Below are 25,228 nucleotides of genomic sequence, written 5' to 3'. Positions count from 1 at the left end.
AGCCCAGCAGTTCGAGGCAACGTCAAATACGTTTACAATTAAATGAAAAAGACATTTGAACTGAACTGGGTATAACTGTCTCAGGAGGTGACACTCCTCCGGTATGGAAATCAGAAGAGTGCGTCATTCTGCCGAGTCATCAAGAAAAAGTACCTTTTACCCTGCAAATGTTTGAAACCATTGAAAATAGCCGATCTACAAGCTCACAATGCTTCACATTGTGAGCTTGTAGATCGGCTATTTTCAATAGATTCAGATTAGAGGACAGGTAAGAGAGAAGCGGCATGAAATGACTGGAACCGTTTGGTACTGAAATACAGTGTGTGTGTGTGTTTGTGACAAAGAGAGGAGGAGGGAGAGAGAGAGAAAGAGGGAGGGAGAGAGAGGGAGAGAGGGGGGGGAGGGAGGGAGAGAGAGAGAATTGATAGGTTGATTGAGAGACACAGACCGGCAGTCTACCATAGAACGATAGGACAGAAGAGGAAACAAGGGAAAGCAGTAAGAGGTGTGGACTCTGAGAGAGCAAGAGGCTAATGATGAACCGCGGACAATGAGTGGAAAGATGGAGGGAGTAATTGTTGCGGTATATGTCGGTTTGGAGGTTTATCTTGGGAGGGGGAGGGGCGCACTCTCTCTCTCTCTTTCTCTCTCTCTCTTTCTCTCTCTCTCGTAGAAGAGACGTTCGCATTGAAGGGCAATGACGGAAGAAGACATTTTTTCTGTGTTTTCTCCCCCTAGCGTTAGTTCACAGTTAATGCTTCTTTTTGCATATATCTGATAAGCACTGGGCTTTCAGAACAGTTCTCTGTGAAAAGACAAACAAACAACAAGGGAGGGGGAGGGAAAAAAATCATAATAAGCTAAGGTTAAGTTATCAAGTTTCTTCTCTTATCATAAGTCTCTCTGGGGTTGTTAAGAAAGCAGCTGTACAAGACCAACTACAAATTGAACCCCTCCCTATCCTGAAAAAATAAACTTTCCCACCCCCACCACCCCCCTCCCATTACAGTACCTAAACGGTCCATTCCGACCAATAGCATCATAGCATTTTTCGCATGCATAATATCAGGCCCGCCCACCTCTTCCTCGCTACAGGAAAGAGGTGAGTATTGTTATTTTTTTGTTTTAGTTTTTTTTGCTCTGCATGCTGCTAGTGCACACGTATGCGTAGAAACACACACGCGTGCGCGGGCACACACACACACTCACGCGCGCACACAGCACACACGCACACACACACACAGACTCTTAAGTAATAAGTACAGTAGCTTAAATTGTTCTATACACATTCATTAAGCTTTGAGATTAAATTTGATCAAACTGTTGACCCCTCCCTCATCTAAGGGGGATTATGTCACATCAGTTTACTTATTGCTTGCAGTGGAGACCCCATGCAGACTAATCTACAATGGAAAGTATACATTTGTACATGTGACCAATCAAAAAGCGTCTAATGGACACCTATCCACGTGCACGCACGCACAAGCGCGCGCACACACACACACACACACACACACACAAACACGCACACCCACACACGCACACGAACATGGCTGTTCAGGAAGACATGGAGAGAGGACAGAAAGGAAGAAGGGGTGACAAAAAGAAGGATAGATGGAGGGGGAGATTGTAAAGACATTTAGACGATTTTACAAAGTAAGTAATGCTACTTTTGATATGAGTGACAGTAACTACATTGATTTCTAGTTCTGTTGGCTTCAGTCAATCGAGGACTGACATTAAAACCTGCATCCAGGTCAATATTAAAAATAAAGTAGAAAACGCAACAATGAAACCGTTAATACGTACACATACTACACATAAAATTATGTCAGGGTTTTAGATGGACCCAACTGGCACAGACTGAAACCTACTGTATAACACCAAACCTGAGCTTATACTGTAAGGCTGCATTCAAAAACAGTTACAGAAAAAACCCTTTCAACACTCGGATTAAACAAACTTTTAAACCCCCGTTTGGCTTTTTGACTAAAAGAGCAGAATTTCGTCACTGCCGGGCAGAAACCTTGTATCTCCACGTTTCAAACGTGTTTTTTTTTTGTAAATTAAAGCCCTGCTTCATCATACAAAAGTGTCGCACAAAACTAGTGAAAATAGCAGATCTACAAGCACACAACGCCTCGCGGTGCGAGGCGTTGTGCACTTGTAGATCGGCTATTTTCACTAGTTTAGCTCATTTTTAAAATGATAAATACAAAGGGAACGGTTTTGGGCATACAAGGATTCCACCCGACGACAACGAGATGCAGGTCAAATCTAGGTTTCTTCTCCCCATATAAATGCTGCCAAAGTCATTGCTCTCCAGTCTTCGCTCTCACCTTCCACCTCACCCAGGTGGAAGGATGGCTTCTCTTCTCTCTAGCGGGCTCATGAGGGCATGACTAAGAAAATTAAAATCTCAGTGTGAAACATCTCTGATGTTGTGCAAAAACAACAGGAAGGCCATTACTATAAAAAGGAATTCCTGAGCTCCTGGTGCGATGCCATTATCTCTCTGAGATTAGCCAGACAGAGAGAATAGTTCTTTCCACACTTTTAGTCGTTATTATTCCTTTCAGGGTAAAATATGATGCTTTTCTTTGGCCTGATGCAAATCAAAAGGGGAATTATTTTCTGCCCTCTCAGAACATTCCATGGCTTTCTGATGGGGAGGAGAAGCCGCGTGAGAGCGATGGAGAGGAGAAAAAAAACCTTTACATTTGAACAGAAGTACAGTGTTGTCTGTTGAGAGCTCAACAGTAAATACCTTAACTTATACAATTAGGAGACAAACTATGAATTAAAACAAAACAACAGAAAACATTTTCAGGAGAAAAAAAAATGAACAATTGCAAACCCTTGAAGCAGGAGAGAATAATTTTGCCCTCCTTTTCTTGCTTTCTTTTCTATAGTTTTTTCCCATCATGTATAGGTGCATCTTAGTACAGAGGAAGAAAAACATCTGGGTACACACACAAACACGCACGCACACACACACACACACGTGCGCTCACACACACACACACACACACACACACGCTCACTCCTCCAATGTGCCGCTTGGGGCTACACGAGCACAACATATCTCAAACAGAAATACCTCCAGATACAAATACATGAGCATTTATATACATTGCATATTTCTATCTCTGCATGTTGCCTGTGTTTGTTTGTCTCTTCTGTGAGTGTTGTGGCACTGGGTGGGTGGGTGGGTGGGTGGGTGGTTGGTTGGTGTGGGTGGGTGGGTTTGGGTGGATGTCGTTGGACGAGGTAGAGGGCTCTTCTACCAGGGGCTGTCGCTCCAGTATCCGTTGACCGTTCCCCCTACTGTGTCAGTGAGTGGCCCGAGCCAAGAGGAAAGAAAAATGGACGGAGGGAAGGGAAGGGAAGGGGGGGGAGGAAAAGGGAAGGGGGGGAGGGGGAGCAGCAGGGTGATAAATAGGGTAAAAAAGAGAGAAGCCAAACAGGGAAAGAAAACTAAAGTTTGCCGTCGGCTGCTGAGCCACACAGGAGTACGTGAAGGTGGTGAGATGGACACGGTGTCCAGTGGTGGAAAGTAACTAAGTGCATTTACTTGAGTACAATTTTGAGGCGTTTGTGCTTTACTTGAGTACTTCCAATTTCCAATACTTTTACTCCTCTAGAATTGTTTGAAAACTTTAGTTACTTTGTAGATTATTATTACAAAATATACATGAACCACTTCAGCCCTATATACATTTTGTCAGTTTGAAAATAGCTATTTTCAAAAGATTCTTGGACATTTGCAAACTTGAAATGGGACATTCTGCATAGTGAGTACTTTTACTTTTGGTACTTTTAAGTACATTTTGATGCCAATACTTTTGTACTGTTACTCAAGTAAATTTAGAATTCCAGACTTTTACTTGTAACAGTATTGATACTTTTACTTAAGTAAAAACATTGGCGTTACTTTTCCCACCACTGCACGGGTCAGAGCAGGCGACAGAGCGCGTCGCCTCTCTGTCTGCAGCTGCAAGGACAAAACTGTTTGACGCAACAATTCACCATCCCCGCCCCTTCCCTAGAACAATAAATGAATAAATAAATACAACAAAAACAGACTGTACTGTTCCATTTCCCAAAAGGTAAGGCTATGGTTTGGACCTTGCAGCTTTGGTCATTTAAGAATCCAGGTGAAAAACAGATGAAGTGATGAGGCGAGGTGACGTAACACACCGTAGTGCTGTGTACTACAGTACCCATAATGCTTTGCACAAAACACAGTCCCATCTCCAGTCCACATCACAATGTCCCGGGCACCACAGAGCCCAGGATAAGGTCAAAGTTCATAGTTTGGGCTTGCATGGATATGAGCATTGACTGCAGGTGCTTGTCTACTGATTTTTGCAACAGCTGCTGTAGCGGGTTTTCAAAGTGTGCGTCATGCACCTGCGCACGAGTGTCCCCCCCAGCATTAGCTTGGCAACAGCTAGCTATACCTAACTATAAGCCAGGTTGCACAACAAGTCTAGGCTAGTTACAGTAACACAGAGCCCTCTATTTTCTAATTCCCGATTGCATGATTATTAGATCAGTGGTTCTCAAACCTTTTTTTACATTTCAAGCACCCACATAACTCTGATAGTCAGAGTAACAACCCACCTTCCTCAAACTCCCATCACCCACCTTTGCAATCCCCTTAACACATACATATAGATACCAACGTCCATGCGCATAAGTACATATTATTATCGCTTCATATAAAAAAATATAGGTTTATTTATTTATTTATCTTTTCCTGTAGTTGGGTGTGCCCTTAATTTAGGCCTTAAGTCTAGCGTATTATTTCTTCTTTGAAGCGCTTTATTATCGAAGCATTTGCTGATGTTTACTGGTCTGCGGAAAGACACCCAGTCTGTAGTATTGCACTGAAGCCTGAGGAGCAGGGCAGCTGGAGGGTTTTTATACACATGGTTACCTGGCACTGGTATAATAGAAGATTCATTAATATGGTCGTTAATTATCAACGTTATTGTTGTGTTGTCCTTAATTCTCCACATTTTTTTCATACATGCCTGTCTAAAGGGATACATTCTGGCTCAAAGCATGTTGCTGTGTATGTGGCAATGCATGTAACATGTTCACAAGCATGAGTGTGCAAAGTCGGTGTGAGCGCACGCACGCGCGTATGTGTGTGTGTGCGTGCGTGCGTGTGCGCGCGCATGCGTGCGTGTGTTTGTTGAACTAAAACTAACTAAAAATGACTCCATTATGTGTAAAAATAGCCCATGGGCACTTTTTTCATAAGAAAATCATCCATGATGCAGTTTGAGCATGTGTGTGTGTGTGTGTGTAACAACTAACAAGCAATGCTTTTGAGGCTTAACATGTGTTAAGGAGAAGTGTCTTATACTGTCTACTCTGTAGTGCATGTGCATTAGACTCACAGGCAAGAAGCAGCACAGGATAACTAATACCTTGACTAAACTATCATGTTATCTTCAACTGTGAACCTATATTTATCCTTTGTTAGTAAGGCAGGTGTGTGAGTAGATGTTTGTGTGTGTGTGTGTGTGTGTGTGTGTGTGTGTGTGTGTGTGTGTGTGTGTGTGTGTGTGTGTGTGTGTGTGTGTTAGTTATACTTCTGTGTGGACCCGTACATGAAATGAAAACCTATTTTGGTAGGTTTATACTATTCTGCTATTCAGCTGGGTTCTCTTGGGATCAGATAGCCTCCAGTTCCCTTTCATCACTAGAAAACATCAGCAAAAATGTACATTGGTGATGGTTGGATGATAGCGCTGGGCAGGACAGATAGAATGTCTCTGACTTTAAAAAAAAATCTGGGTTCACGTTGTTGTTGTTGTCGTTGACATCACTGACATTCCAATCTTTTCTCTTTTCTGGCAGAAAATGGCATGCGTGATGCTTGTCAGTATTGTTTCGTTGTCGTTGTCATTGTTTTTGCTGTTGTTTTCGTTTCTCGGTTCAACTCCCAGGTTAAGCCCGATTCAAGCTCCATTGCGCGTGAGGATAGCCGATATTCATTATATTTGGATCACGGCGCGTCGTGGCGCATGTTGAGCTTGTGGGTCGGCTATCCTCGGCCGCTCTCGGCACGCAACACCATCGCGCGATGGAGCATGAATTAGGCTTCACAGGGGGAGGGAGACAGTCGTTTTGCTACAAGATGGAAGGAATGGGGGAGTGACACCGCCTGAGGCCAGGAGGCTCGAATGGCTCGAAGGTGGCGTTGGTGATGGGGGTGAGGCGCAGGGGGGCGCCGGTCATGCCAGAGATGTTATTCAGACTGCGGGACTTCTCGTAGCGGGCCCTTTCATAGCCCATGGTAGCTACAATGGAGATGATGCCCACGGGTCAAAGGGGAAAGGTTAAGGACAGGGTTAGGACATGTCATGAGAGGTTGATATGCAGAGTATGAGGCGACAGTGGTGTACAGTATGTGTGTTGCAGACATGAATGGATAAGATGGTTAGGTGTGTTACATGTTTTGAAAGTGTTTATGTAAGAGGAGGCAAGCATGTTTAGGGTTAGCAATGTGTGTTTGCACACATTTTAGCATGAATATATATATATATATATATATATATATATAAATATATTTATATATATATTTATATATATGTATATATATTTATTTGGATGACAATGATGACATGTAGTAGTTATGTTGTGTTGTGTTATGTTATGTCATGAGTTAACAGCATTGTGAGTTAGAGGTAGCAAAAACAGACCATTTGTTACAGTCAAAAGCATTTGTAAAAACAAAAAGAAATAATAATAGTAATTATTATTATTGAAATAAACCAACAGCCAAAACCAAGTCAAACATTACACACCAAAGGAGGAAATTGGATCAGGGACGGACAGACACATGGATGGACAGACAGACAGACAGACAGACAGACGGACACACATAGATGGATGGGTAGACAGACAAACAGAGACAGGACAAAAACCGGAATATGGGTTATGAAAATCAGTTATCACAAGAACTTTTACATCAAAAAGTCAGTTATAAGCCTGATTTATACTTCTCCACACGACGGAGTCGTGCGACGCAAATACATTTCCGGCGCGTGACTCCATGGTACGAGGCAGTATAGATTAAGCAGTAGTCCCAGTGTGCAAGGAGGGGAGGGTTTGAGGTGGGGAGTCCAGTGGATAGGTACAAAAATAGCCTATTCATGTCAGCAAAACAGACACGTAGAATTACGATCTTCTTTTGTGTTTTGCATTTGCGTTTGACTTTCACACAGAAGAGCCTAATCTTTGTGCATATCCACTGGTCCGCCTGGGCTGGAGTTCCCAAAAATTACAAGCAGTGGTAAGAGAAGACTAAATAAGAAGATAAGTCAGGCTTAGATCCATTCACGATCAATGGAATCAGGAGGATCTCAGCACCAAAGAGAGGTTTTTGGGAAACTCAAACACAAGGGGGTAAATCATCAGAAGCTGAGCGACACACTCACAGTTAGATTCATAAAATACTAATAGCAATTGTCAAATTAATTGTAGAAGTGCATACTGTAAATGCAATAGTAAATATGCACATATCACTGTTGATTAAATAACTTTTACTGTACACAGTTTCCATGATGTGCTCAGCATTCAGATGTTTTAGCCAGACTACAGTAAAATTACTGTCCCATTACAGACAGACAGACAGAGAAACAGACAGACAGACAGCAATCTAAAGTTAAATCTCCATTAAAATAGGAACTAGTTTGGACCAGGTGAAGTAATCAGCATTGTGGCGTGTTTCATGAATAACACAATCTTTCACAGAAACTGGCAATAGTGTGAAATAAATTGTGTATCTATAAACGTGTGTGTGTGTGTGTGTGTGTGTGTGTGTGTGTGTGTGCGTGCGTGCGTGCGTGCGTGCGTGCGTGCGTGCGTGCGTGCGTGCGTGCGCGCGCGCGCGTGTGGGTGCTCATGCTGAGAGCTTCACGAAGCCAAACTGTGTCTGATTGCCTTCCCCTACTTCCTGCATCCTCCTCTCCCCCTCTTCTCCATTTATCATCCCCCGCTTCTCTCAGCATCACTCATAGAACCTCCCCTCTAGTTTCTTCTCATCTAACATACTAATATCACTGGGGCATCAGGCATTTAGTTAGGACCCCCAAACAGTGATATACAGCTAATGTGAATCCCTACAAAAATTAAGAGAAACTAAATGTCTTTGTTTGTAAAGACTTGATGATGGTGTGATGTCTCCGGGATAAAGGGATTCAAACTCACGCAACGCGTTGTGAGCTTGTAGATATGCTTTTTCAAACATTTCGTACATTTACTTTTAGTACTTTAAGCGCATTTTGATGCCAATACTTTTGTACTTTTATTCAAGTAAATTTTGAATGCTGGACTTCTACTTATAACAGAGTACTTCTACAATGCAGTATTGTTACTTTTACTTAAGTAGAAAATGTGAATACCTTTTCCACCACTGTCATCGAGTCATAATTATCAGGTGCATTCCCTTTGTTTCAGTAAATAGGCCAGTGAATCTGCAGTTTATGTGAAAAAACTACAACAACTAAAATAGTTGCATCAATTGTAAACCTACTATATTTTAGAAGTAGCTAAACTGTACTTAACGAGTGGTATAGGTTGGAGTCAACCTTGAACTAAGCAAACAGTTATATCAGTTTGATGGACACCGTTCTTACAGTGTTTTTGCAATGTTTAGTGAGTGAGCTGTCAGCGGGTGAATGATTTTGTTTAGCAACTCAAGCATAAATTATTTAAGACCAAAACTTTACAAGCACTCTTCTTGGCTCTCACACAGCTGCAAACCAGTGCTCCAGTCAAAACAAAGATCAATTTTTGTTGTTGTGTTGACAACATGCTGTCCCCCAAAACAACAACACCAACAGCTAAAACATAGCGAAAGGACAGGCACTTAAAATATTAATACTGCTGCTTTATTCATTATTTACTGATTATGGACCAAGCTGAAAGACGATGAGAATGCCCTTTTATAGACAAGGATTTCTAACATGAGAGGATTAAGGGACAGCTGGAGATGGTGTCGTATTATGCTGAGTTGATTGGATTTTTTGTTTTCTTTTACTTCTATACCATTGGTTCTCAACCAACAGGTTGGTACCCAAAAACAGGTTGTGAGACGCTATGATGGGGTTGCCAGCAAAGAACAATATTAAGGAACAATCATTGTGTTAAATCAATTGTGTTAATGTAGGCTAATGGGCATCTTAATTATCCGTTCAGTTCAATGGTACCTGTGCTTAACAGCTGTGATTTACTGTTCTATACGTCACTTACATTCTACGTTACAGTGCCCCCTACCTGTGATTACGAGATGGGTTTTCCCTATCTGTGGCTATGGTACATCATTTGGGTTTCCTCTTTCTAAGCTTTCAGTTCAAGCCAAGGAAGCCGGGGAGGCAAAATGTAGCAAGAAAAGGAACCCATAGTGGAGTATATGGGAAGTCAGTCAGACAGACAGACAAGTAATCGACTCTGGGTTTCCTGAAAGCATCTTAGCAATGACAAAATGTGCGACTCATTTAGTTTAATTTGTCCTGCACAATCGGGGTAAATGGTGAAGTTGATTTCAGCAGAATGATTCTGTTTGCAACCATTTCATTTAAATGGAATAAAGTTGTCTTCAGAGCTAAGGTGTCTTCGGAGAAACCCAATTCATTCAAACAAATAATCATACACAAACACAAGACGCAAATTGAATGGGTATCTTAAGAGTATAGGAGAGATACTCAAGTGCTGTGTTTTAGATGGAGAGAATTTATATTTGATAGATTATCAGGTCCTACTTTGAGACTCCAGCAGACCCAAGAGGTCACAGTTAGACTGTGTGTGTAAGTTTTCAGAATGACTTGAAGTGCAGTTTGAGACAGCAGACATCTTGTGTGACTTCTCAGAACAATGTGTCTTGAACCCTAACCCTAACCGTACCGTACTTCCAACAAAAAAAGAAAAGAAAACAACAAAAATACAGCATAACCCTGGCTTACACACAGTAAAATCCTGATTGTTAATATGACTTAAACATTTTACAGAGGATTTTACTGTGCAATCACCTACAATAACTAAGATTATACAAAATGTGTATTATATAACATAACGGTTAGGGTTAGAAATTCATGCAATGTTGATGTTTCTCTGGATTCGTAGCATGTTGGAACATATCTTTTAAGGTATTAAGCATATTACTACATATTGCCGGGGGAGAAATAACACAAGATGTGTGAAGCATCAAAGAACATTCATGGATGTGTTGAAGAGAAAACCATCCTTTCTAAAAAGGCCCGGAGCAGTGGCTGTCTCCCTCCTGGTGTCAGACTCTTAACATCTACACCAGCACATGTCCAGGGTGAAGCTACATTACACTCCAACCTTGATCAGGGATGGGTTTTCATATACCCCCAATGACTCAACTTTAACAACATAAGCCCGACACGGCGGAAAAATTGTGAAAAGTTTTAAAACAAATTCTTGAAAAATGCGGAATTACTGTAAAACTAGAAAAGTGCGCTCCTCTGAGTGCAGATCCCCACCAGGCCAGGTTGCCTACACAGGGCCTGCAACATTTGGAAGGCAGTCATAGCCAATTGGACGAAATCTGATGAATCTGACTGATACATCTTCATCACATGACTCCAGAGATAATGTGAACCGATTTGTGTTGCTTTTGGACAACATTTCTAGGAGTAATAGCAAACAGCGTATCGTGAAGAAAATGTGAAACAGAGGAAAACAAATGGCCAAGGGGAGCTATATGAGGAATACAGGCTATATGAGGAATACAGGTGAAAATGATTTCGATTGTACAACCTATGGTTCAAGAGTTATAGGCCAAAACATGAAGCGAGCTGTTATAGCACCACCATGAGGCCATTTGAAACATTTGGTTAGGTGGAGGTTGTTAATTGGCCTACTGGCAGTGTGTGTGCAAAGTTTCATGGCAATCGGACGCTGCGTTCCTGATCCGTGGCATTTTGTGCAAAACGGGCCCCTCCCGCATACAGAGATGTTGTGTACCGATTTGCATGAGTTTTGGACAAAATCTGTAGTGCAAAGTTTCACGCCGATCAATCCAAAGGAACCGGAGATGAGCTGTTTACGGACAGACAGACACACGTGTAAAATATTCCTCGCCCTTGGCCGTTCCAGCCTCCTGGCGGGGATACAACGTTTTGAAAAAAACCCGCCTATAACGACATGCCCAAATAGGGACGCCAGGGTTTATGTGGTTATAAGGACAATATCAGATTTTCTTTTTACATGTGGGTCTCTTGCTTAAGAAGGAATACTTAATACAGCATCTGTAAAATCACAATTTAATACCTTTTTCCTCCTTTTTTCATAATGAAAACTATGGTATGTGGCATAGGGCAGTTGTAAAATGTTTCAGTTATGCCTAAGCAAACAGACACTGGGGTTATTAACTGACAATGCAGCCACATGTAAAAACTCATGTTGTCCTTTGGTCATTAGTGGGAGAATTTGCAAACCTGATCCCTCTTTAACCCTTTGCACACCATCATCACAGCGGTTACAAGAACAACAAACAAATCAATGCCTACACAGCACAATACCAACACATAATACATCAACACTTTAGTACACAATGTATCAAGTGTTCAACAAAAAGTTTCTCAAGGAGAATTTCTCCTTGAGAGAATGGATCTGGGATCAGGTTAAATTCTGCGTAAATGAAATTTGACCTTTGGAATGAAGTGCTGATCCAACACCGACTTCCAAAGGGCAAACCGTGCCGACACACACATTTGCATCGTTGGACAATTGATTCCTATACAATATTTTGTCTGGAACTGGAATAGTTGAAAGGTCAGTTTGATTCAGGGCCAGTGTTTTGAGGCAATTCAGATGAGTAATATTACCAGCCATATGACTTTGTCCTATTTTACAAGAAGTCCCATTTTTGCTTCCGACAGGATCTCAGAATCATCATCTGATTTGATTTTGTCTAAGAGCATTTGCCAACCATCCATATTACCCATCTGACCTCAAACCGCGGCCTAAACCTCCACCATGAAACATGGAGGGACTGTTGGTCAAGCACAGGCTGTTTTTCCATCATCATTTTTAATAACCAACTCTTCAGGAATAAATAACAGTCTTTTCTCATCTGGAACTGAGCTTCTAAAAGTTGACGGGATTTGGCTGTTTCTCTTCACAGATAGAAGTACATGCTGCTACCATTGCTCTGTGGTTTCAAATCTATTTATAGTGAAACTGAGGAGAAAACTATGATGGAGCTCTACTGGAATCCATGTTAAACCGCAAACAAGACCAACTGCAGATCACTGCCTCAGTGTTTTATAATCATTAGTGTTAGATATTATTAATGTGCAGTCATTGAAAATCAACAACTTTTGCTCAATAAACTAACTTTGGTTTCAAGCAGTGAACAAAGTTGTCATTTTTGCCTCTTAACATTTGGTACACTTTCCATTATGGATGCAAAAATAGCACAATTATAAGTGACTTACTGTTAAGTATACAGGTATGTCAGAAAACAGTTCATATCGACAATGTCGGGCAGAAACCTCGTATCTCAAGTTTCAAATGTGTACATTTCTTTTCGTAAAGTAAAGCCTTGCTTCGTCATACAAGAAGACTGTCACACAAAATAACCGATCTACAAGCACACAACGCCTCGCGGTGCGAGGCGTTGTGTGCTTGTAGATCTGCTATTTTCACTAGTTTAAATCATTCTTAAAATGATAAATACAATACGAGGTTTCCACCCGACAACGACGATATATAAGTTGCAGTGTGTATACTTTTTACCTCCACTAGTTTGCACTTTAAAGAAAGAAAGAATTAAGCGAAATAGAGAACCAATACAGGACAGGCAGTGGGGTGTTTGCTCTGCAGTGCAGTACAGTATAGTGGTGGCTGTTTCCGCAGTGCTGATAGGCTCAGGCTTTGCTGCCACGACCGACGCGAGCCAATGAGAACGTCTCTCTTGGCCGTACGCCGTACGGAACTCAGGAGGCATTCTGGGTACTGGGCACTACAGCGACAGATCTGGGTCACCACGTTGTAAGGACCTGGTCCCTCAATGCTCAGTGTATGCGTGCATGTGTGTATGTGTGTGTGCGTGTGTGTCATATCAATAGATAATTTATAGCCCTTTGAGATTTGTTTTAAATGTAAAGTGTATTATAAATAAAATGTATTATCGTCATTATTAATGTTTTTCTAAGACCGTCAAATCTCTAATGTCTTTTGTGTTGTTGTTTTTTCCAACAGTACTCAAAACATGTACTGTATACTGTACTTGTAAATTGTCTCAGTCGGGCATAAACCTTGTAATCTCCACATTTCAATTTTTTTTTTGTAAATGAATGATGGCCTACTAAAATAGCAGATCTTCAAGCTCGCAAAGCCTCGTGTTTTTGAAAAATCTTGAAAGTAAAAGTGAAAGTGATTAAGTGTGCCTGTGAATTTGTTAAATATTGAACCAATGAAAGGTATTAAAAAGAGCTTGTGGGTGAATTATGACTACACTGGATCCATGGGAACTTTTTTTCCCCTCCAATTTCTATTCTGAAAAGTAACAGTTTTGGAGAATCTGGACATACAAGGTTTCCACCCGACAGCGACGATATCCTAATTATGTGGACACGCTTTGCATGTATCATGGGTGTGTACTGTGTATGTGTGTGTCTGGCCTGACATGTAAAGTATATGTACACACGTGTACTCTTTGCACTTGGAGCTAGTATATCATTACTCAACCTTAGACACGTAGACAGATTGTGAGTATTTGTCCATTTGTGAATACGTTTGCATGTTTGCCGCATAACAACATGCATTCCCCTCCATTCAAATGACCGTTGCTTTGCAATGTCAAACCTTGTAACCTCCAGAGTCAATCAGAGGCACTGCAGCTCTTAGCAGATTGGAACACACAAACACGTGCACACGCACACACACAAACACACACAAACACACACACACACACACACACACACACACACACACACACACACACACACACACACACACACACACACACACACACACACTCACAAACACACACATGCTCACGCACACGCACATACTCAGGCACAGACATATAAAGTATGTATGTGCACATGCCTGAGTGCGTGCGCACACACACACACACACACACACACACACACACACACACACACACACACACACACACACACACACACACACACACACACACACACGTCACACACACACGCGCACAGAGTGATTAATTTGGGATCAATAAATTATGCAACAGTGTGGTCCTTGTCTTACATTAATGTTGTTTAAACAGTGAGCCTTTATACAATGCCAAACCCTGTGTTTGAAAGTGAAATTAACATGCAGGACTGCCGTGTAGACACATACAGTCCCAGCTCTGCGGCCCTATTCTCACAAGCTGTGGTGAATAGTTTCACATTTATATCGAAGGCAATTAACTGACACTCTCCTCTGACAATGTGACGAATAGGAAAGGATCAAGGACAAGTGATAAGACGAATAGCCATTGCAGGGATTGAACTTTAAAAAAAAGCCACTTTGCTCTTACGCAATACTTGCGCAAAGTGCTTTAAGGCGTGCATTACATTGACCAATTCACACAGATGGCAGAAGCAACCATGCGATGCACTTTAACGTTTTTGACACAAATCCAGAAGGAGTAAGGGATGGAGCCGGGAACCTTCCGCTTCCCGGGTGGCCGCTCTACCCTTGAGTCACTGCCACCTCTCCCCACCCCACCCGTGTTCCCAGTTAGATTTCGATATTTCAATCTTTTTCCCAGTGTCACGCACCAAAAATAGCAGATCTACAAGCTATATGTTTGCAGATAGGCTATTTTTGGTGCGCGACACCATACACAACTATGTATAACTCAGTGTCCCCCACTGTTCACTGTACTTGGACATAGACATGAGTCTTCTGGGGACATTTGCACCTTATTATCAAAGTCAGTATTCGCCATCCTGCATTTCTGTATAACACAACTTAAGTGAAGAAGTTACATTAGTGAGTGATATAATACATTGTATAATAATAGCACTATACATGTATCTTTACCATGTACCCAGAAGGCCCCCTGCGCATTACAGGTAAACAAAAAAAAGAGAGAGAGCTAGAGAGAGAGAGAGAGAGAGAGAGAGAGAGAGAGAGAGAGAGAGAGAGAGAGAGAGAGAGAAATACATGTAATGGGTTAACATTGTCGCTTATTAAATTGCACACCCACACACACATACATCACACACACACACACACACACACACACACACACACACACACACACACACACACACACACACACACACACACACACACACACACACACACACACACGTAAAGAAACAAAGATGATCATCAAAAATAATGTCTTAGCTATTGTCTCTCAGATTTAGAATCAGTGGCTACTTTTACTTTTAGCTGGCTCCATATAATCACAGTTACATGTCCACTTATGGCTCATACAAGGCGAGGGAGTATATGCACGGGTGCATGGGTCTGGAGGGGCTGGCTCTGGGATATAAGCATGTGCACACACTGTATGTCACACTGTGTCTATAACCATGTAGACATGTGTGTCACACGGTCTGTAACCAAGTACTGTACACATGCATGTCAGGTCAGAGCGCCGCCTTCAAATCCAACAAAGGGGTAAAAGTGAGTAAGAATACATGTACTAAGGAGCTCGCTATAAAGAGAGAGGAAGTGAACTAGGCAGAACAACTCTCTGTTCATCCCCTTACACCTGTATCGGGGTAATAATAAAGGGATACTTAGATAGTTTGTCTTGGTCCATACCTTTTCTGTAAGAACTGTAGTTATAGCAAAAGCGATGTGGTCTCCTTTTAACCACCCAAATTCGAGCAAAACTGTCATTTACACTTGGTCTTTACTTGTTCAATATGCTCTCTAAAGGTCTTATTCATTTGCGTATTGTTTAGTATTTGTATCGTGGCCACAGTTATAGCTCCCAGGCGTGAATGTCTGCTATTCTAGGATGGTAAAGCACGTGTGGCTGAACATAAAAGAGCATGTTTGCTTAGCAAACCTTTGCTAGATGAACATTCAGTATTACGTTGAATAAATACTAAAAGGGTTCTGTTCAGCAGAGAACATCTCATACAGGTATAAGCAGGTTTTGAAAACAGGCCAGAGTGTTGCTCACCTAGTCAGATCCCACCTTTGTCAGACAAGGGTTTCATGCTTATATTGCATTGCAAGTCCAAAACCCTTGTCAAGATGTCAAAATGATCAATTTCTCTCATTAGACCATGTGATATGTGACATGTTGCTGAAAATGTCCCTTTGCCTGATGCAAACGGAGTCTGGGATTTGACGCCATAGTATGACTGGTTTAACATGCACCTTTCTTTGATCAGGGACTCATTCAAGAGTCGATGCAAAAAAGCCACAACCTTCTTTCAAAGATTAAGGCATGCGTGAGCAATTACAGCCACTGACAATGCATTCGAAAAGGTAAAAGGCCATCAAGGAATCTTTAGGGGTTCTTCAGATTACCATATTACCACCATTAGGGGAACCCAGATGGTTCTTTGAGGAACCCCTTTGGAAAGTGTTGAATGTGCAGATGAACACATCAACATTACCCCCGCGCACATCCCTAATATCTATAGTACATTTTCTTGTGAAACTGCAAATAAAAATGTAACTCCATTAACTCTTTAACTTTAAGGTTCTAACAGGAACCTTCGAGGAACTGGGGGACCCACAAGCTCCTTTTTGGGCTCCCTGTGGATCTTAGAAGAACCGATGAACCCCTAGTTTGCGGCGTGTAGGGCCTGCAAGTGCAGCGAGCGGTCGTGGCAGCAGTATAGGCTGTTTGCTGTGCTGTCGTGGCGACTGTTGGTACGTACCTCGGCACCGGGTCAGACTTTAGTAACGCAACGCAGGGGGAGGGACTGAGGAGGGTAGCCTACAGATGGAATGGAATACACCAGTGTTAGTACATGATAGAATGGGCACGGGAGATGGGGAGATGGGGAGGGGAGGGGAGGGGAAGGAGGAAGTGGGAGAGGAAAGAAGAGGTGGAGAATGAAAGAGTGACGAAGGAAAGGAATAGAGGTATAACGATACAGAGAGATAGAGAGAGAGAGAGTAGGGTTGCAAAGTTAATTGAACTAATCAATTCAATCAATTATTTAACAAATATTTTCATAAACACAGAAAATAGTACATCTACAAGACACCATTTTGCAATGAAGTATACATAAATTATAATATTATTATAATTATAAAAGGTTAATTTAATTGGTTAATTAGACTAATCGATTTAGTCAATCAATAAAAAACGGTGTGCTTCTTCATTATTCGATTAATCAAAAAAAGTAATTTTAAATTACTATGAAAATAATCAATAGTTGCAGCCCTAATGACCGGTGTCCCTTAGAAACCGAAAAGTCCCTTTAACTCCGAAAAGCCATCTTTCCAGAGAGAACAGGGGCAATCCGTCACCGCCTTTCAAATGGATGACATTTCATTCAGGAACTAAAAGTGCTCTTTACATTTCCCAGCCAGCGCACGTCGCCCATAACTGTAAATGCAAAGCCTCTGTAAGGTTTCTCTAGGACGCCAGCTCGGCCGAGGTTAGAGGAAGATGGCAGGATGTAGAATAGAGAGGAAGATGATGGAGGGTGGGAGGGGGGAGGGGGGAAGGGGGGAGAGGGTGGAGGATGGACATGCACATGGGACAGAGGCAAATATTGTCCCGACAACAAACCTACATGCAGTCCTGGTGTGTTTATGAAATAATATACACCAACATATTCTGTGATGGGGGATACAAAGAGATTCATGACCTTATTTTTTGTCACTTGAAGCACATGCAGATTTGTTAGTAGAAAATGATCCAATATTTGCAATGACATTTGAAAATGTAATAATATACTATACATAAACATTGCACACAATGCAGTACAGTTGTAGACACCCATACATATATACAGTACAGCACCGATAATGTATATACTGTATGTGACATAGCCCATTCATTTAGAAGAGGAGGAGAGGAGGGGAGAAAATACTGAGGTCAGCTTAACACGCACGCACACACGTTGGCGCACGTGCGCGCGCGCACACACACGCACACACACAAACACACACGCACACGCACACGCACACGCACACGCACACGCACACGCACACACACACACACACACACACACACAGAGTTGATTTATTGGAGAGGAAAGGTAGAACAGTAAGGAAGAAAAAAGAGGAGAGAATATGACAAAGTGACAAAGGCCATCATTGAGATGAAAAGAGGGAGGGAGCGAGAGAGAGAGAGGGGGGGGGAGCTGGGGTAGATATAGAGAGTGGGAGGAAGAGAAAGAGGACAGAGAGAATGTGAAGAAGAGAAGGTGAAAGAGAACGACAAGGAAAGACATACAGTATAGGAGAGCCTCTCTCTCCTATACTGTGTAGTAGTGTAGAGATCTATTCTTCATTTAAAAAAACACTAGTGCTGACGGCTTTTCTGCTATGTCATTCTAAAGCCTACCGGTATATATATACAGTATATATATATATATATATATATATATATATATATATATATATATATATATATATATTGCATTATTGCGCTTTTCTAAGCAAGTTGCGAACTCAAAGCGCTTTCCAATGGTCCATTCATTCATACATCCATACGGTATATATATGTTACAGTATGTTCAAGAAACCAGTAAAAGTTGTCAAGGAGCACTCGTTTTGACGTTCACCACACACTAATCACCACCAGATGGCGACGTCAGCCACTGGATAAGAGAGTTACGTCACGCTTTGAACTCGCCGCAGACCGGAAGTGTTTACTCTTTATTTACTAGCCTAGCCTAGCCTAGCCTAGCCTAGCCTAGCCTAGCCTAGCCTAGCCTAGCCATTAGCTCCATTGTAGTCACTTGGACAGGGCGTTTAACGTGCGCTTGCCCAGGCCTTACGGCCTGGGCATAAATATAACGATTGCATTCACCACGGCTTCGTAACTCGCGCGGCGCTCCGCCGGCCGCGCGGCCCTGGCCCGCTCTTCGCGGCCACTCGCGCCTGCGGCGCTCGGGGGCGAAGAGCAGGACCAAGGTCCGCTGGCCTTCGCGCCGCTTGGGGCTTCGTGGACCCAGGGGGGCCTCGTAACTCGTTTGGGCTTCGTGGATACAGGGGGGCTTCGGTAGCCGCTCGCAGTGTCGTGGACAATAGAGCGGCGCACCGCCTGGAGTACGTTGTATTGGCGACCGCTTGCTCCGCCCCGTGCCGCACCACGAGTGCTCCGCGTCTCGAATGTGCTGTTTCTCTTTCATCCGGTGACATATATATATTATCACCATATGGCGGTGTTGCATGCCAAAAATAACTGATTTACTAGCTTACAATGTGTCACAAAATGTTGTGAGCGTGTAGATTGGCTATTTCCAATGCACAACACCGTCATAATACAGAGTAAAAAGTAGGCATAACACACACACACACACACACACACACACACACACACACACACACACACACACACACACACACACACCTTATATAGACAGTACGAGGATGGCTATGGACAGAGGCATGCAGAATGAGTGCTTGGAAGGGGAAGGCCGCAACGTCCTGTTAGGACTATTCTTTCAAAACCAATGTAAAAGAAAACCACAATGAAGGGTTAACTGTAAAATATTTACTATCCCAAAATGAAGAGGTAAAACCCCAGTGAGTTCATTCAAACTTCAAAGTGAATAAAACTGAACCCAGGGTAAGATTAAGACTGATTAACGCAATTTAACATTTGAAAAAAAAAGCTACTTTAATTAATATTAGCATAGTGAATTAACATCAATTAATTGTTAATTAACATTAACATAGTGAAGTTGCGTTTGACGATTAAGTAGATGTAATAGTAGGCGCTTGCATCACTGTTGCAGGACACATGCAGTCCTGCAACAGTGTACAGTGCTAATGCAGGAGAAGTATAGGACATGGGGAATCAGTGTGAGTACATTTACCTAAGTACTGTACTTAAGTACACTTTTGAGGTATTTCTACTTTACTTGAGTATTTCTAATTTTCAATACTTTTACTTCTACTCCACTACATCTTGGATCCAAATATTGTTCTTGTCTTTTACTCCACTATATTTAGTTGAAAACGTCCAACTTCCAATGGTTGATGTCAGAGGTTTGTGCCTGTCCAAGATGGACATTCGGTAACCAGTGAAGGACCGGTGAGACGAGGGAATGCTCATCTGCGTTTTGCGCACATTAAAATGCTCTTCATATTTAGATTTCTGTGACCGAAAGATCGATCGTTTTACACTTTTCCCTCCCATCGACTCGGCCGTACCGGCCGCTGCGGTGGTCGGCGGCTCAATCGTTGTCATAGCAACGTCGGGTAGGAAGCAGAGTGTTAGCGCTACTTGATATCGGTCTCCGGGGGTCCCTGACAACCGTTAGCGTCAAACCACATTCTAAAGATCATCGATCTTAATGACCACCACTCTGTCTCCGAACGCGAGAGCCAAAAGGAGAGAGAGAGAGAGAGAGAGAGCGGGGGGGATAGTGATGTCAACAAAAGAAACAAATATCAGATTGTGTATATAGATTGTAGGCGGGGAGAATAAGAGATTAAAACAGGGGTCTTCAACGGTTTCAGGCCAAGGACCCCTTAGCTGAGAGGGAGATAAAGTAGGGACCCCCACTACATATTGTATAAAACTGTGTAGCAGATTTTCACGGATGTCATAGATGGATTCATAGACTTGTTTGACAGCACTGTCATCAGTCCGTGTTGGATTTCTGTTAATGTGTTTTCTCAGACATTTAACCACTTAACCTCTACACCAAACCTATTTGCCAAAAATAACCGATCTACAAGCTCTCAACGCCTCGCGGGCGCGAGGCGTTGAGAGCTTGTGGATCTGCTATTTTTGGCTGAAGGATCTCCTCAGAATAGGGATGCGAGGGTTCAAGTTGTTCATTTGAAATAATTATCCTATCACACAAATATTTTGGTGCCCCCCCCCCCCCCTGTAGTAACTCTGAGGACCCCCTGTTGAAGACCCCTGGATTAAAAGAAAGAAAGAAAGAAAGACAGACAGACAGATAGACGACAGCCAGGTGGATAGATAAGTGGATGGAGAGAAAGCAGGAAAAGCAGAGAGGCCAGCACTCCTCTCCAGTGTGTTATGGTGCAGTATATCTCTTTTCATCAATGAGGCTCTTAGTGAGTCAGTCAGTGAGGTCCAACAGCTCTCTGTCAATGGAGACAATCAATTACGTATCCACAGAGAGAGAGAGGGAGACAGACAGACAGACAGACAGACAGACAGACAGACAGAGAGGGAGGGAGGGAGAGAGACAGGCAGACAGACAGACAGACAGACATACTGTAGGTCTACAGAGAGAGAGACAGATAGAGAGAGACAGACAGACAGACAGACAGACAGACAGACAGACAGAGAGCGAGCGAGCGAGAGAGAGAGAGAGAGAGCTACAATATACAGTATGAGCCATAAAGCCAGTGGAGAGAAGGGGACAGGGGACAGGGGAAGGAGAGACCGCGGTAAAATAGTGGGGGCAGAGAGACAGAGAGAAGTGGAGAAAGACAGAAGAAAGTGAATGGAAAAGAGACCCAAGATGTGTGAGAAAGAGACAGACAGAGAGGGAGATAGAGAGAGAGAGAGGGAGAGAGAGAGACAGGTAAAATTGTGGGGCAGAGAGAGAGAGAGAAGTTGAGAAAGAGACAGAGAGAGAGAGAGAGACAGAGCTGACGAGTTTGTTTCTTATTTCATGCGACGTGGCTGGAAACTAAAGCAGAGCCAGTGGTGCATCGTATCGTAATGCAGAGACCATCTCCTCCTGCCTTTGGAACCAATGCAGTCAGGAGGAGGGAGCAGTGTGCCGTCTTGGCCACCGGGAGGCGCTAGTAACACTGCACCAAGGCAAGGCTCACAACTACCCAGCCTTGGAACTACCTCTGCAGATCTTTTGAGCAGGCAGTGCACTGCGTCTGCGTGGAGCACGTTTACACACTTCACTTCCTTTAGTATTTAATCGCTCATACTAAAGATGGCGTGAATAAAGCTTGACAAGCTGTGGTTGAAGGCTGGGACTCCTGGACGCACGGGATCTGATCCCGGACTAGCAGGCGTGCATGAGGCTGCAAAAGTGCAGGACTGAATAACGCATAAGTCAGGCTTCAGTCTCTGATACATTCTGTTGCCATCGAGCAGAAACCTCGTAAAAGTCGTGAAAACAGCAGATCTGCAAGCTCATAATGCGCCACAATGCGAAACATTGTGAGCTTGCAGGTCGGCTATTTTCACAATTTACAACATTTTAAAATAATGATAAAAACATAGACATACAACATGGACATACAAGGTTTCCACCCGACAGCCACGATTTCATCCCTCTGCCCACAACATATTTGAAGAAGCGGTAGGGAGACTTCCAAAGTCTTTTCGCAGATTAGTTTCTTAACCACTTGAACCCTAGCATCCTTATCCAGGGAGGAACATTAGCTGCAGATAGCAAGTTTGTATATTGGCTATTGTCAGCAAAGAGATTTGGTCTAGTGGGGGGAAAAGAGTGGACCAAGTACAGAGGTTAACTAAGTATTAGGTTTAGTATTAGTATACCACTTAAAGGTATTGGTGTCAGTGTGTCAGTGTGCAGAACCCCCTGCATTGCTGCAGCTCTCCCTACACAGTGAGAACCGGAGTATTGATTCAACTTTAAAAATGGACGCTTGAAGTGTATTTTTACACTCTCAGAGTTAAATCAATGTTCCAGCTTTTGCTGCATCCGCAGCGTCTCAAGAAGGAATATTAGAAAAGCGGGGGAAATTTCACCCTCAGTTACTTTTACACGACTCCATCCATTTGATATTTCCTATTTACTATACCCAGCTTATACTGTCTTTATGATTATCATGTACAGTATGTCTGGCCATCGTTCTGTTCAGTTGTGAACATTCTTGTTTATACTAGCGTTTTGATTGGATATGATTAGACAAAACAAGTAGACAAGTAACCAACACCCAAGGCCCCTATCAAACAGTAGGGTGCACTCACTGCACTAGATTTGTTGTGTGCAGTCTACAAAGAAGAGCAGCTTGTGCTGAATGTCTCTCTTGGTGTTGCCAGTAAACCTCCATCATCACCACAGAAGGCCTGGCTCTGAGCTCATCCGTTTACTGTCTATAGTGTGTAGTCCATTATGTCACTCTGTAGCGGGAAGGTTGTGTGAACAAAACTTAAACATGTAAATAGCTCGTGCTGTGTCCCTCACAGTGGTTCTCAAAGTGGGCGCAGAGACCGTCCGGGTTGAGGGGGTTCTAAAATGGACCCTTTACAGGAGCATGCAAATGGAACCAAATGGAGCCGTAAGGGTCCATTTGGTTCCATTTGTACGCTCTCAGAGTTAAAGGGGTCCCCATGAAATTAAAAAAGTTTGAGAATCACTGCCCCAGAGCAATGGTTGTGTGCAGGAACACAAGTTCAGTTGGGCAGTGGTTCTCAAAGTGGATTTCAGGGACTCTCTATAGTTCCTTTATGGGGGTCTAAATTGACCCTTACAAGTCTGTAACTTTGACAGTGTACAAATGGAACCAAATGGACCCTATCGGGTCCATTTGGTTCCATTTGTACACTGTCAAAGTTAAGGGGAGACCTTCAAATCTCAAAGTTTGAGAACCACTGAGCTAGGGTTAACCCTCGTGAACCAAAGCGTAGTCAACTGTATCTGAGTGGGTTCTGAACATGGACTGCTTTTTCCCCCCGTCAACAACAAATCTCTTCAACAAAAATAGCCAATCCAGGAGCTCACAATGTGATGCGTTGTGAGCTCATGGATCTGCTATTTTTGGCTAACATCCTCCCTTCCCAGATAATGGAAGCTGGGGTTCAAGGGGTTAAAGTGCTTAAACAGATTTTGGTGCTATATAAACTCCTTTTGCTGGGGACCCTCTGGAACCCCCCCAGGGACCGCTGGGGGGTTCCCGGACCTCACTTTGAGAACTACAGGATTATAGAAGTGGATTAATTATGTAATCAGACACTAATCCTTGACCCAAAATGCTTTGATGCGCCACTCCCAGAATGCATTGTTCTCCTCGTTCCTTAGCAACAGTGGGGACAAGAAACGAGGAAAAAGAAAGAGAGAGGACGAGGGATAACAACATACAATGAGAGGGAAATAGAGAAAGAGAGAGGGAAATATTTGGGACAAACGGTGTGTGTGTGTGTGTGTGTGTGTGTGTGTGTGTGTGTGTGTGTGTGTGTGTGTGTGTGTGTGTGTGTGTGTGTGTGTGTGTGTGTGTGTGTGTGCGTGTGTGTGCGTGTGTGTATGTATATGTGCATAGATTGAGAGAGAAAGAGAAAGAGAAAGTGAACGGCAGGGAGTAACAATGAGAGAAATTGTCAAACACAATTTAAAGCTACTAAAAGAAAAACACAATAATAACAGATAATATCACGTGTCAAAACAGAAGTAAATGAACCAAACCCAAACTCACACAGTCACACTACCAACAGTCACATACACTTATACGATAGATATAAAGATAGATAGATAGATAGATAGATAGATAGATAGAGAGAGAGAGAGAGAGAGAGAGGGAGAGAGAGAGAGAGAGAGAGAGAGAGAGAGAGAGAGAGACAAAGAAAAAGAAAGAGTCTGAAGAGAAAGACAGACAAAAAATAACAGATACAGTGAAAGAGGCAAGAGAGAAAGTTCAGTGCACAACCTTGCAACCCTTTGACCTCTTGTGACCGTTGCTGTCTATCTAGGTTCACCAAGAGGTCAAAGTACTGTAGAGAGTGGTTGAGGACATTTGGACAGGGAGGGGAGGGGGGAGGGGGTGGCCATGCTGAAAGTCTTACTACAACTTTTGTTGTCATTCATGTTTTTCTTTTCACAGCAGGATGACTACAGCACTACAGAACCCCAGCAAGTGCTCAGCCGGGGCGGGGGGGCAAGGTAAAGGTCACAGCGAAAGGTCACAATACAAAGCAACGAGTCGAGAGGAATGCTTCCTGAAATGCGCAGGTCGTCTTTCGTTCCTCCTCTCCTCTGATGATGACTGTCTGGTAACGGCAGGCAGTGACACAGATGGGTAATTAGCCCCCTCCAACGGAGGGCATGTCAGTGATAGTGTCAACAGGACGGAGGAAGGAAAGAGGAGAGTCTCACAAAGATTTGGACGAGAGCCCTTGTTGCACTTTAAAAGCGAATGCCGCTGC

At 42.9% G+C, this 25,228-nt stretch overlaps 1 protein-coding gene across 4 annotated transcripts in view; it reads right to left on the bottom strand.

The window, feature by feature from the left end:
* Positions 1 to 740: 740 nt before the first annotated feature.
* The window catches only part of LOC308283763 (voltage-gated potassium channel KCNC1-like), a gene marked incomplete at both ends in the record, with an annotated part of 100,126 nt that continues 75,638 nt past the window's right edge, over positions 741 to 25,228 (bottom strand). For 3 of the 4 annotated variants that reach the window (XM_080724249.1, XM_080724246.1, XM_080724247.1), the window contains one exon: positions 6,148 to 6,317. In XM_080724249.1, coding sequence (XP_080580375.1) covers positions 6,148 to 6,317 — 170 coding nt within the window. Of the gene's footprint in view, positions 806 to 6,147; positions 6,318 to 25,228 lie in introns of those variants that run through there. The other variant, XM_080724248.1, reaches the window with a different exon arrangement.

Source organism: Nannobrachium achirus, assembly GCF_963921795.1.
Source record: "Nannobrachium achirus genome assembly, chromosome: 4".
NCBI classification, from domain to species: Eukaryota; Metazoa; Chordata; class Actinopteri; order Myctophiformes; family Myctophidae; genus Nannobrachium; species Nannobrachium achirus.
The sequence above is the reverse complement of the archived record's forward strand: the minus strand, read 5'-3'. Positions and strand labels throughout refer to the sequence as shown.